The sequence below is a fragment of the Crocuta crocuta genome, unplaced genomic scaffold, assembly GCF_008692635.1.
Source record: "Crocuta crocuta isolate KB4526 unplaced genomic scaffold, BGI_CrCroc_1.0 scaffold29, whole genome shotgun sequence".
Taxonomy (NCBI): Eukaryota; Metazoa; Chordata; class Mammalia; order Carnivora; family Hyaenidae; genus Crocuta; species Crocuta crocuta.
In genome coordinates, this window is record NW_027533280.1 from 3859131 (window position 1) to 3872863 (window position 13733).

Here is a 13733-nt window from a genome sequence, read left to right on the forward strand (position 1 = left end):
CAGGGTCGCGGTGTTTGTGCCTGGCTGGAGCAGTGACGCCTTTGGCCTGCAGGGGGAGCTCAGGGCGCCAGCAGTGCGGGAGGCGTCTGCGTTAAGGCTTCGGAGCACTGCCCGAACCGGGGAGGCACGCGGTGCGAGAATTTTGCTAAGTGAGACCGTGCGGGCCAGGGAGAATTCTGGAACAAAGGGGTGCAGAGGGCTGACACTTTAGAAGAGAAAACAGTATCATTTCATAGAGTGGTAAATGCTATGAAGATAAAGCGGATGATGATGAGACTGAGCAGAGGTAAAGCTGGGAGGGGGTACTAATTTCAACAGAGAGAAGTCCCCTCTGGAGAGGTGACATTTGGGAGCCAGCCATGGGGAAATCTGGGGAGAAGTCATTCCAGGAAGAGAGGGAAACAAGGGTGGAGGCCTTGAGGTGAAACCGTGCGGGACAGCGCCCTATCTGATGGCTTTATGACCTTTAAAGATGAGCTGTCTCCAGGCTTGCTGCCCTGTGCCCAAACTTACGGGCATCAGAGAGGGGAGGGTGTTAGCCAAGGGACTCCTGCTTAGCAACTTAGAGATGGTGGTTCCCAGTCTGAGAAGTAAAGCAGGTGGGAGGGATCTGAGCCCCTCAGCTTCTGCCCTCTGGTTTTAAAAACTGGAGAAAGGAGGGGCACCTGGGTAGCTCAGTAGGTTGACTAACCCACTCTGGCTCAGGACATGGTCTCCTGGTTCAGGAATTGGAGCCTGTCCATGCAGAACCTGCTTCAGATCCTCTGACCCCATCTCTCTGCCCCTTCCCTTGCGCTGTCCCAAAAAATAAAAACTAAAAAAGAGAGAGGAGAGAAAAATTAAACCAGAGAAAGGAAGATTATAGAAGTCAGGGCTTCTAGGATCATGAACTTCAGAAATGAAAAGAGCAGCAGTGAGAAGCCAGAGAAACAATGGCAGCCCCAGGCCCGTGCTGCTAGTTAAAAAATACCTTCCTTCTATTTTCCCGTGGCTTATGCAAAGCAGAGAATTTCTGTATCTCAGAAGTTTGCAAACTGGTGGTTCATGGGCCAAATCTGGCTCACGGGTGTATTTTATTTTGTCTGTATAGTTTTACATTTTGTTTAATTTTTAGAGGGAGAGTGCACTCGAGTGGGGAGAGGGGCAGAGGGAGAGAGAGAGAATGGGAATCTTAAACAGGCTGATGTAGGGCTAGATCCCATTTAAGTTTAGAGAATCTTAAACAGCCCTGATGTAGGGCTAGATCCCAGGACCCTGGGATCGTGACCTGACCTGAAATTAATCAGAGGCTTAACTGACTGAACCACCCAGGTGCCCCCATCTGTATAGTTTTAAACAAATTTGAATCGTTTCAGAAAGTTGGGGTATTTCACATATAAATTCTAGGATTCTGGTTCTTGGAAGAACTGGGCAGTTCTGGGCTTGCCTTCCTCTGCAGCAGCAATCAGCTGGTGCCAAGTGGGGGTGCCTCCTTAGACGGGACATGGACACAGACTAGGAAGCAGGTTTGCTTAGGTTCACACCCCAGATCAGCTACTTATTAGCTGTGTGACCTTGGGCAAACTACTTGACCTCTCAGTGCCTCAGTTGTTCTTATCTCTTCAATGGGGGGGGGATCAGCATCAGATTTTAAAACAGTGCCTGGCTCGGTGCCAGTTCTCTGTGTTTTCTCTTGTTATTTTGAGAGAGGGGCCTGAGTGAGGGGTCTTGCCCGAGTCTACCCGGCACCCCCCTCCCCCCCTCCACCCTGTTCTGCATGCAGATGGCTCAAGTTGGGGCCCCCTTTTTGGTCCCCACAGTAGGACCAGAGAAGACAGGACTTGTCTAAGGGGCACGGGGAGAGGTGGATGGATTTGAAGAATAAGGGAGGAGAGCTGTCTAACTTGGTAGTGGAGGGAAAGGAAGTCCAGGGTTTTTCCGGTTTAAGTTTAGGCAGCAAGCCGCAGCCGTGGAAATCATGGCAAGAGAAGCAGGTGTAAGAGGGGAGATGAAGGAGACCCAGATTTGGATGTGTGATTCCATTCTGTGCCTTGAGCTACATGCCCTGGGTTGTCCCCAGGCTGCTCTGCGAGCCCCTAAGCATTTGTCTCCCCCTCTCCCCAACTGGGTACTTCTCAGACCTTGTTTCCTTTACTCCCCCTCCCTTCATTCAGCTGAAGCTACACAGACCTGCTGGTTCCCAAACGCACTAGGTGGCATTAGCCTCAGGACCTTTGCACTCACGGTTCCTTCTGCCTGGAATACCCTCTCTCCAGGTGTCCACAGGGCTGACACCCTGGTCTCCTTTGAGTTTTGTTCACATGTGGGCTAAGCAGATTCCCTGTCCACTGTATTTAAAATTTCACACACCCAACTGATATCTCCTTCTTGTAGCTATTTTTCTCCTTTATCATAGCATTCTTTTTTTTTTTTAACTTATTTAATTTGAGAGAGAGAGAGAGAATGAGTGGAGGAGGGGCAGAGAGAGAGGGAGAGAGAACCTTACCAGGCTTTGCACTCTTGGCACAGAACCTGACACGGGACTCAAACTCACAAACTGTGAGATCATGACCTGAGCCAAAACCAAGAGTCAGATGCCTAAGTGACTGAGCCAGCCAGGCACCCCAGCAGCATTTTTTCTTCATGTTTGCCTGGATCACTCACATAAAGACAGGGAGTGTGTTTTCTTCACTCCTAGATCCCCAGCGCTCAGAGAACTGACACACAGTGGCTGCTCAATGAGTCCAGCAGAAGGAACAGAAGAATGGCCAGCAGCTGCTCTTTTTCTTTCTGGCTCAGTTCCACCCTCAGCATTTCCCATGGCCCCGAATCCACCTTCAGTGGTGTTCACCTGTCCGGATGTACAATTCCGAAGCCAGCCTACCACCAAGGACATCTCCCCTGCCTTCATTTCTTTTGCTCACACGTGAGGCTGTGAGGAACATCCTTGTACACAGTGTTGCCTGCTTGTGGCTGTCAAGGCTTGATTCCAGACAGTGGAACATTTGTGCCAAGTTTATGTGCATTTTTAAGCTGGTTGTTAATATCTGACTTTTCCTCCTAAAGGTTGCATCAATTTAAGCTTACACTAATGGTGCATGAGCGACCCCCNCCCCCCCCCCCCCCGCCGCCCCATGCTCACCAACAAGGGCCATTTTATGGTATAGTTTGCATTTCTCTAGTAAGAAGTGAAGAATGGCATTTTTTCAGTCATGTCATTTACTAATGAGGTTTTGTGTCCATCCTTCTCAGGGGTAAGTGGAAGTCATCTAACAAATTCTCCATGGGCCCCTGAGCTACCGCACCACTGGATCAGGCAGGGTCGAAACCTACGGGGCACAGAAGATCTGGAATACCACAAACACTGGCTTATACTTAATGCTTTTCAACTTGTGACTTTTATCAGTTCCTTTCCCTCAAATGCAAACTAGAGGGCTATCCCCTTAAAAGGAGCATTAAACATTTTTGAGATACCTACCACTTTTCCAATTTCTTCTAGTGATAGCAATAGAGTGCTTGAGCTTCTTTCTGAAGTGCAAACTTTTAGCACTGTTAGATACCTAATATTCTTAAAGTTCTAGAAACGTAACTTGAAGGCAGAAAAACAAAAACAAAAAACAACAAAAAAATAACTTGGGCTGCCTGGGTGGCTCGGTTGGTTAAGCATCTGACTTGATTTTGGCTCAGGTAGGTCATGATCCCAAGGTTCGTGAGTTCAAGCCCTGCATTGGGCTCTGTGCTGACAGTGCAGAGCCTACTTGGGATTCTCTCTCTCCCTCTCTCTGCTCCTCCCCGGCTCACATTTTCTCTCTCCAAATAAATAAATAATCTTAAAAACAAAATGTTAAAAGGTCTGGTCTGACTATAACTTGGCCCAGTTCACAGAACCCACCTAACAGGCTCAGAGTTTACGAACCACTGGTCTGAGTGGACCACACCACACCTAGCTCCTTGTACCTCATGAGCCTAGCCCACCCTCCATGTGAGCAGGGTGTACCTAATCAGAAAGAAAGGAGGAGGAGGAGAGGGAGAGAGGAGAGCAAGAGAGACGGCGTATCTGTAAGAAAAGTCAGTATATTTATGGTTTGCTTTATAAAAGTTACTATAATACAATGGTACATAGTATTGAATTCACAAAAATATGAACAAATATTTACAGCAAGACACACCCACAACGGAAACACTTCTCTTCAAAACAAGTTACATACGGATGACAGAGTCTATATGCACAAACATCCCTAAAACTTATGGGTTCTCTTCTTTGCAGGAGGAGAGAGGCAGGGAGGGAGGGACGAGGAAAAAAAAAAAAAAGTAGGAACCCCCAACTTTTCAAAAGCAAAGATTTGTTCAGTGAAAATGAAGACATTGAAAGAAAAATGAGCCACGATTCTGGATATGGCCAACCATTTTGGGGGTGGGGTAGGGGTTCCCCGGAGACAGGAAGGGTGCAGCCCCTGGCCCATTGGGCAAGGTGAGGCCAGGGTGAGGGGTGAGGCTGGCCCCCAAGCCTGGTTTCCTCAGGTTCCCCACCCCCACCCCCTCGCCGCCACTTCTTCTATGGGAAGAAGGGGGAGAATGAAGGCAGACCCTCAGGGGCCGCGCAAGTAACTTAAATCAACCATCCCTACAAACTACACATTTCCTCATGTGAAAAATAAATATTTCCTCAGTTGCACAATTAGGCAGAAAACCGCAAACGGAAGAGAAGGTCGCCGCTGTGCCCAGGTCCCTCCTCTGTGTCTTAATGCCCCCGATTTCATTGACCTTGAAACCTTGAAACTGGCGGGCACAATCTCAAACAGAGAGGGCATGGGGTAAAGAAACTAAGAACAAAACAACAAAAAAAAAAACCCCACAAAAAACAAAAAAAACACAACAAAACCACCAACGACAAAAAAAAAAAAAAGAGAGAGAGAGAGAAAAATAACAATTCTTTGTACAGAATTTACATGATAACAAGCTTGACACAAGCTGAGATACCAGAGGCTCCGGGCCTGCATCCGGGCCTGCGTCCGCAGGGTGGGGGCGGCCCCGCTGGGCGCTCTCCCGTCGTGGTGAGGACTCCTGGTCACAACAGTCACTTTCCAGAAATTATTTACATGCCCGCTCTGCTTTCTGGGGTGCGAGGGACTTGCTTGTGTGTGTGTGTGTGTGTGTGTGTGTGTGTGTGTGAGCAAAAAAGTCTTCCCACATGTTTCTACAAGAAACAATGTTCCCGAGAAAAAGTCCTTGATGGCAGCCTATATACAGAAGTTGGTTCTGAACTTCAAAAACCTATTTCTTCCCTTCGTTTTGATTTTATACACGCACGAGGAAAAAAAAAAATCTATGGAAATAAACCCTGAAGAGGATGATGGGGAAGCGGGTAGAAGGGTTTAAAAAACAAACAAACAAACAAACAAACAAAACCAGTCAGACTTCCATCTGAGCTTTAAAAATCTTCTCCAAGATTTTCCTTTCTCTGGGAGAATCATCTCACTCTGAAAATAAATATGCTCTTGCCTCCTTGGGATGAGGGGGCTGCTGGCAGCGTGAGTTGGGGTGTGGGCTAGGGGCGAGGGGGTGAAGCTTATCAACAAAACCAACAAGAAAACGCCACACGCATCTGGTCGGAGACCCGTAGTGGCGGGACTGGGGGACCCGCCTGCCCTGGGAGGCCCTCCTGCCGCCCAGGGGAAGGTGAGGGCAGGAGAGAGTAGACGGGACCCTTCCCAGCGCCCCCACACCCACGCTGGGGCCTCTGGGAGGCTCCCTCATTGCTGGCATTCGAATGAGAAAGTAAACATTGAACCCAAGATTTTGGGGGTGGCAGGGTGTGAGGTGGCAGGGAGAGCCGGAGGGGAAATTCCTGCCTGGGACCAGCTGGGCTCGGCCAGGCTCTGCCAGGGGAAATGGCGCCCCCAGGCTGCTGGGGAAGGAACAGAAGGGGGGGTCTTCTCCTCACTGAGTCGCCGCCAGCAGAGAGGGGGCCTTGCGTAGTGTTCTGAGGTCACAGCCTGGGACTGACCCCCCGCCTCTCTGCAGCACCTGGCCCAGCGCCCTGGCCCGGGGGTTCCGGGACGCGGACCGACACGCCACCACACCGAGGCCTCTGCGGCCCCCGCCGGGGGTCCCCGCTCTCTGATTCCGCCTTCACATTTCAACGGTTAAAATGTCTTTTCTTATGACGAGGAAGAGAGTAAAGAGAAGACAAAACAACATAGCAGCATTCGTGGATAGAGGCTGACAGGGAAAGAAAAGGACAGACAGAGACGGAGAGTGAGAGACACGGACAGAGAGAAGTTTACGCGGGAGTTGAACAAAAATCCTGAAGGGAGCATTTTAGAAAAACCAAAGAGACATGGGCTGAGACACGGAGAAGCCCTTTCCCACTGAGGGGCTGGAGCTGCGCTGGGTCGTGGGGGTAGTGTTGGGGGCGCCAGGCCCTGACATGGCCGCTGGGTAGGGGACAGCACCTGAAATGGGGGTGGGCGGTGGGGCTGGGCCCCGGGCCCGCGGGCTGCACGGGCAGCCTTCTGCCGGGCGCCGGTGCAGGGCCTAGTTGAGGGTCCCCCGGCAGTTCTCGGAGCCGCACAGGCAGGGGATCTTGACGTCCTCGATGGGGAACTTGTAGTCATAGGTGATCTCCTCGTTGACGTTGATGTGCTGCTTCGAGTAGATGACGATCTTCTTCTGCGACTCCACCGTGATCACCTTGGCATAGCAGTTGGGCTGTGGGCGAGGCGTGCAGGGAGGGTGAGCCGATGACCCACTGGGCACCCCACCCAGGCCCCCCGAACCAGACCGAGCTCCATGCTTGAAGCCTGACTAACCTGCCTCTTGACCCCCATTCCCACCGGCCACCTACTCTAGGCCCCCGGCTCCCCTGTCTGGGTGACAGGGACCCCTTGCCTCTGATAATAAACAAGAAGGATGATAATGGTGATAATAATAAATATTCTCCAGGACTTCGGTTTCCATTGACACTACGGGCGACTCCCAAGTTTGTATTTCTAGCCCTGGCCTCACTTCTGAGCTCCAGGGAGGGGGTCAGGCAACTCCAGCCCCCAGCTGCCTATTTCTGTGAGTTTTCCTGGCACACAGCCACACCCCACTCACTTACATACTGTCTACAGGCTCCTTTTGTTACAACGGCAGTTAAGTAGTTGCTAAGAGATTGTCTGGACCACAAAGCCAAAAATATTTACTATCACGCTGTTTAAAGAAAAGGTTTGCTGGACCCTGCTCCACACCCAGAAATCCAAGTGTCTGCTTGAGATCTGCCTTTGGCAGCTCCTGGGGACATCTGTGACTCGGTAAGCTCAAACCTAAGCCCTAGCGAGCCGGCTGCGCCGTGCGCCCGGGGCCCCCAAGCAGCTGCCTCGCGCACCTTCTTCTTCCGTGGATGCCGGCTCTGGCCCGCTGCTGGGCCCGGAGGGTCCCGCCTCCAGAGGACCTACCTACTGGTACTGTCTGCCGCTCGGCACCCCCGCTGCGGCGGCCCCAGACAGGTTCCTACCATCACGCGGCTGGACCTGAGCGGCTCCCACTACCTCGCTGTCCTCTGAGAAAATCTACTCCTGACCCAGCAGCCAGGGACATCGTCCCCCAAAGGAAGAGCAGACCCTGTTGTCTCATGGCATGGAACCTGACAGTGGCCCGGCCGGCTTTCAGAGAAACTTCTCAGCTCGGCCTGCGAGGCTGAGTGATCAGGCCACCCCAAGCCTGCCAGCCCCGGCCTCTTCCCCGGCCTCCCAGCCCCTCCCCCAATCTTACGTCCGCTTCGCTGTCCCTTAGGGCCTCATTGAACAGAGCGCTTGCCCTACTCACTACCACCCGGGTGAATCCCCCCTAACCCTCAGGCGCCACAGGGAGGCAAGAGGAAGTCCCTGCTGGCCCTGGCGATGCTCCAGTCACAGTCGTGAGAGCTAGCTGTGTGTTTGCTGTGTCCAGGAGAACTCAGTGGGGCGCCTCAGTGGCTCAGTCGGTTAAGCGTCCTACTTCTGCTCAGGTCATGATCTCAGCTTGTGAGTTTAAGCCCTGCATTGGGCTCTGTGCTGACAGCACAGAACCTCGAGCCTGTTTCAGATTCTGTGTCTCCCTCTTTCTCTCTCTGCCCTCCCTCCCTTGCTCCGGCTCTCTCTCTAAAAAATAAACAAACATTTAAAAAATGGGAAAAAAACCCATTAAAGTTGGGGCGCCTGGGTGGCTTAGTCGGTAAAGCGTCCGACTTTCGCTTGGGTCATGATCTCGCGGTTCGTGGGTTCGAGCCCCGCGTCAGGCTCTGTGCTGACTGCCAGCTCAGAGCCTGGAGCCTGTTTCAGTCTGTGACTCCCTCTCTCTCTGACCCTCCCCTGCTCACGCTGTCTCTCTCTCTCTGTCTCTCTCCAAAAAAAGAAAAGGAACTCACTGGTTCTCCCAAAAGCCTACAAGGAGGGGCTGTTGCCATCCCTGTTTTACAGATCAGGAAACCGAGGCACTAAGAAGTTAACTAACTAGCCTACAGTCACTTGCTAAGTAGCAAGGTCATGACTCGAAAACAAGAGTTGGGCATATCTGCTCCGGAAGCAGCCTGCCCCGTTTGAAGCTCCCTGTGCCTGTTCAGCATGAGAACTCCCTCGTTGTCAACCCTCACTGCCCCCCGGGCCACCGCTGTCCACACTGTCACCACTAGCCACGTGAAACTATTTAAGTTTAAACTAAACCAAATTAAAGTAAAAAACCAGTTCCTCATGGGGCGCCTGGGTGGCTTAGTCGGTTAAGCGTCCGACTTTCGCTTGGGTCACGATCTCGCGGTTCGTGGGTTTGAGCCCCGCGTCGGGCTCTGTGCTGACAGCTCAGAGCCTGGAGCCTGTTTCAGTCTGTGACTCCCTCTCTCTCTGACCCTCCCCTGCTCACGCTGTCTCTCTCTCTCTCTCCTAGAAATAAATAAAAAACATAAAAAAAAAACAAAAAAAACCAGTTCCTCAGAGGGTGCCTGGGTGGCTCAGTTGGTTGAGTGCCCGACTTCGGCTCAGGTCATGATCTCACGGTTCGTGGGTTTGGGCCCCACGTCGGGCTCGGTCTTAACAGCTCAGAGCCTGGAGCCTCCTGCTTTGGATTCTCGGTGTCCCTCTCTCTCTGCCCCTCCCCTGCTCGTGCTCTGTCTCTCTCTCTCAAAAATAAATAAACATTAAAAAATAAGTAAGAAGAAAACACAAAAGAACAAAACCACAGATCCTCAGTGGCACGGGCACATGGTAAGTGCTCACCCCCACGAGCAGCCAGCACCACAGCAGTGGCCAGCACGGACGCTGTCGCACCACACAGAGCTCTGCTGGCCAGCACTGCCCTGGGACGAAAGGTCTCTGAGGGCTGAGCCCGACCGACAGGGGCACAGAAAGAGCCCAGCACAGAGGAGGAACTGGGTGAATGTGAACTGAGCAGACCACTACTTAAGCACCTTGAGTCTCCTCATGCCCATTTCTCAGAAGGGAACACTGAAGCTCAGGGGAGAAATACTTGGTGTACAAGTCCCCCCCCCAGCCCCCTGCTCCAGCCTCCATCACCCTGGGGCGACCAGGGCCTGGGACAGAGGCCATGCCGATTCTGTGCCAGAAGCTTCTGGGTCCTTCGGGCACAGCGGCAGGGGTGGCAGCGGCCTCCGGACAGGCACTCACGTTGCAGCTGTGGTTGATGAAGCGCGCAAAGTTGCCGCACTTGGTGGCGTCGATGATGGTGTCGTGGTCCACCCGGAACATGTAGCTGCTGCCGATGCCCTCGTCCTCGTAACGCTTCTCCCGCATGTCCGCGATCACCTGGCGGGGGCAGGCCTCAGTCGGGGCTGGCCCGGGCCGCCCCCACCCCTCCGCCCGGCCCGCCGGGCGCGGCCTACCTGGCGGATGTTCTGGCCCACGTACTCAATGACCATCTCGTCAGCCGCGATGGGCTCCATGGCGAACAGGCCCCAGTCGTGAATGTGGCTCTTGCAGAATTTGAGCTTCTTCTTCCGGAACTGGGGGAGGGAAGGGGCTGAGAGGTGAAAGGCCTGGCCTTGGGCCCACTGCCACCTGGCCACCCTGGGGGGGGGGGGGGGCGCGGGCCTCACCTTGAGCTGGTTGAACTTGAGCAGGTCACTGTCGCAGCTGCCCGTGAAGGAGGACAGGAGGCGGCGCTGTTCCGAACGCCGCTCCGAGCCGGCCCGAGTGGAGGCGTGCGGCTGTGCCGGGATGCTCATGCCCTGCGGGGGCGACGGGGGACCGGTCAGGAGGGGTGGGGCCGCCCCGCTCCCCGTGGCACCGGGTCCCCATCCCACATCCCAGCCTAAGCCCTGGGCCCCTGTCGGCCCCCTCCTCAGCCTCCTCGCTCCGGGCTTGGCTGTGCCTGTCCCGCGTCCCTACTTGTCCCCTGCTTGTCCCCTCTCCTCTTCCCCGGTCCCTCCTGCCAGAGTGTGAACGTGCCCATCGTGTTCCAGTCAAAGAGAACAGCACAACTTTCCCTTCACGCCTGCCATCTTTCCCGTCCAAGAAAACTTGGAAAGCCCTCCACACGTGGGAGACAAGACGGCACGTGTCTGGCCCCCCCGCCCCCCCCGCCCCCGGCTCTCACCGCGGGCCCTCCGACCTCCCTGGGCTTTCGAGATCATGGCTCCTTCCCTGACACCCTGGCCTCCCTTCCTCCCCTCGGCCACCCTCGCGCCCTGCCCTCCTGCCCACACGCCCTCCCGAGCTCTTCCTCGCAGTGACCTTCCATGAACATCTCCACCCCGATGACTGGAGTCTCCCTCCCCCAGGTCTCTGCTGCACCCGTGCATCTAACTGCCTCCCAGACCTCACTCCCTTGATGCTCCACAAACCCCGAAACACAAGCTTCCCACCTCAGAGCTTGGACCAGCCCCCTCGGTCCCCAAGCCGAAGCCAGCCGCATCCCAGCCAGGTCCTTGTCCCCTCCAGCCAATCTGGCCCCCAGTTCTGTTCTTCTGGCTTCCTGATATTCTACTATTCCTGATATTCTTTCAAACACATCCCCTTTTTTCTCAAGACAAACCGAGTCTAACCTACCCGCATGGCCGGACAGGCAACGGTAGCAGCTATGCCACCATCTCCCCTGGGGACCCTTGCAGTCAACTCTCCACACAGCAGCCAGTGTAAGCTTTGGAAATCATAGGCTGAGCCACGTCACCCTCTCTCTGGAAACTCTCATGTGGCTCGCTGTCACACACCAAATACACTCTACCTCATCACCACAGTCTCCAGGGCCCTGATGACCTATTCTGTCTCTGGTCTCAACTAGTCTTTCTTTTCCTTTCTCACACCACTGAGATCCTCCCTCACCTCAGGGCCTTTGCACATGCTGTCCACTCTGTGCATGACTTCCAGACTTAGTGAGCCCCTCTCCTGTTTTGTTTTGAAGTAGGCTTCATGCCCAGCGTGGAGCCCAATGCAAAGCTTGAACTCATGACCCTGAGATCAAGATCTGAGCTGAGATCTAAGCCATGCAGGCACCCTACCGCCTCTCCTGTTTTAACTTAAAATTTTTTTTTAATGTTTATTTATTTTTGAGAGAGAGAGAGAGAGAGAGAGAGAGAGATACAGAGCATGAGCGGGGTAGGGGCTGAGAGAGAGGGAGACCCAGAATCTGAAACCGGCTCCAGGCTCTGAGCTGTCAGCACAGAGCCTGATGCGGGGCTTCAACCCATGAACCGTGAGATCATGACCTCATGATGCTTAAAGTAGATGCTTAACCGACTGAGCCACCCATGCGCCCCTAACTTTTTTTGTTGTTGTTTTAATAAAGTAGGCTCCATGCCTAACATGGGACTTGAACTCACAACCCTGAGATCAAGAGCTGCATGTTCTACTGACTTGAGCCATCCAGGCTCCCCTCCTGTTTTAACTTTTTATTGAAGCCTTTTTCTATTTCTCTGGGGTCTCTCCCATTTATTCACATGGCTCATTTATTTACTTTGTTCAGATCTGGCTCGACTGTCCCCTCTGTGACCCCTCTGACTTGCCAGTCTCTAACTCCTCTCCTGTTTTCCTCACCTGAAATTCTATTTGTTCGCTTGACATTTCCCACCTCCCCGCTGAAATGGAAGTTCTGTGAGGAAAAGGGTTTTATTTTGTTCACTGCCAGACCCAGAACAGTGCCTGGAACACAGCAGGCACTCAGGAGATGTTTGCTGAATTTAAAAAGGAAAGAATGACAATTCTGGAAACACAACTCCACTCTGTTCACATCCCTGATGAAGATCTCAGAGGATCCTTGTTCCCAGCCTCGCCTCACTTTTCCAACCTGAGTAGCCGGGTGATAAGGCCTAATGCCCCCCGTGCCGGCCCCTGTGACCCCACAACCCCTCATGCTGCCCGGTCCGCCCCCTCCAGAAGGGAGGCCGCAGCGGGTCTAGGTGCCTGAGGACAGTACCTGGGTGTCCGTCGGGGGCTCGTCGGTGCTGGCGCGGCTGCTGTTGAGGTATCTGAGCTTGTCCTTCTTGTCGATGGTGTAGAAGCCCTCACTGCGGGCACAGCCCGTCACGTGCTCACGGATGCCATCGTCCCGTTTCTTTTTCTTAGCTGAAGAGAGGCTGGTGGGTGGGTGTGGGTCAAGGGCCACATGCACATTCTTGGGAGAGCCCCTCCCAGTCCTCCCAGAGACAGTCCCTCGGGGCCTGGCCTCTCTGCCCTCAGGCTAATTTCTAGGAGGTTCTGCCCCCACACCTATACCACCCCCACTGATGGTCAGAACTTTGTCAGGGGTACCTAACTGGGTGGTCCTGGGTGTGTTTCTTCGCCACTTTCTGCCTCAGTTTCCCATCTGTGCACTGGGGCAATAACAATATTTCTCTGAGTGACTATGTATGTTCAGGTGCTTACAGACTTCCTGGAACAGAGGAAGTGTTCAGTAAACGAGTTTGGTGTAACTGAGGTAACAACAGCTTTCCCCCCGACAGCTGTCTGTGCTGGTAACACGACCGTCGGGATGAGCATCGTGGTTAAGAGCCTGGACTCTGGAGCCAGGTTGGCCTGGGTTCAAATCCCAGCTCTGCTACTTGATAGCTGCATGACTTTGGGCGGGTCACTTAACCTCTCTGGGTCTTGGTTTCCACATAAGTAAAATGGGAGTAATAGCTCCGACCTCACTGGCCCGTTGGGAAGATTAAATTAGGTGACGGTGGGGCTGGGAAGAGCGGGCCCTCGGCCAGCCTCCGCTGCTGTGAGGCTGCACGGTCGCGCTGCTATGCCTGGCCCTGACCTGCTGACTCTAGGGGCGAAGAGGGGCCTGGCACAGAAGAGGTGTTTCAGAAGCGCCAGTGAGGGTGCCGCACGGACCCTGCTGAGGGGGAGCTGTGCTATTGCCTCTGTGGGCGTCGTGGGAGACGGGGCCCGGGGAGCGGGGCCAGGACCCCACCACGTCGGCTAGGATATAGGGATGGTAGACCCAGAGCGTGTCATTGAGCCAGTCCATGCCGTTGTCCTGCTGCAGCAGCCGCTCGTAAGTGACACACAGGAAGCGGATGTCCTCCTCGTCGATGCCACCGTTCCAGATGTCATACAGGATGGTCATCTCCTCAAACTCCGACCGGGGCCGGAAGAGGGGCTGCGGTGGTGAGAGCTCGGGCGAGGCGGAGGCCACCAGGTCCTCGTGGCGTTTTTTAGGCGGCCGGCGCCAGGGCCCCCGACCCTTGGCCAGGTCCATGAACTCCGTGGTGATCTCCTCGCGCCCGCGGGGGCCTGGGGGGATGGCCTCGGAGGGCCACTGGTTCTCCAGCTCCTTAAAGGGCAGCTTGGTAGGCTCAA

At 54.1% G+C, this 13733-nt stretch overlaps 1 protein-coding gene across 1 annotated transcript in view; it reads right to left on the minus strand.

Moving 5' to 3' along the window:
* Positions 1-4056: 4056 nt before the first annotated feature.
* The window catches only part of SETD1B (SET domain containing 1B, histone lysine methyltransferase), a 23469-nt gene continuing 13792 nt past the window's right edge, over positions 4057-13733 (minus strand). The window contains 6 exon segments of the mRNA XM_077747957.1: positions 4057-6690; positions 9618-9755; positions 9833-9952; positions 10046-10177; positions 12361-12527; positions 13362-13728. Of these exon segments, the coding sequence (XP_077604083.1) occupies positions 6517-6690; positions 9618-9755; positions 9833-9952; positions 10046-10177; positions 12361-12527; positions 13362-13728 (1098 nt within the window). The 3' untranslated portion in view covers positions 4057-6516.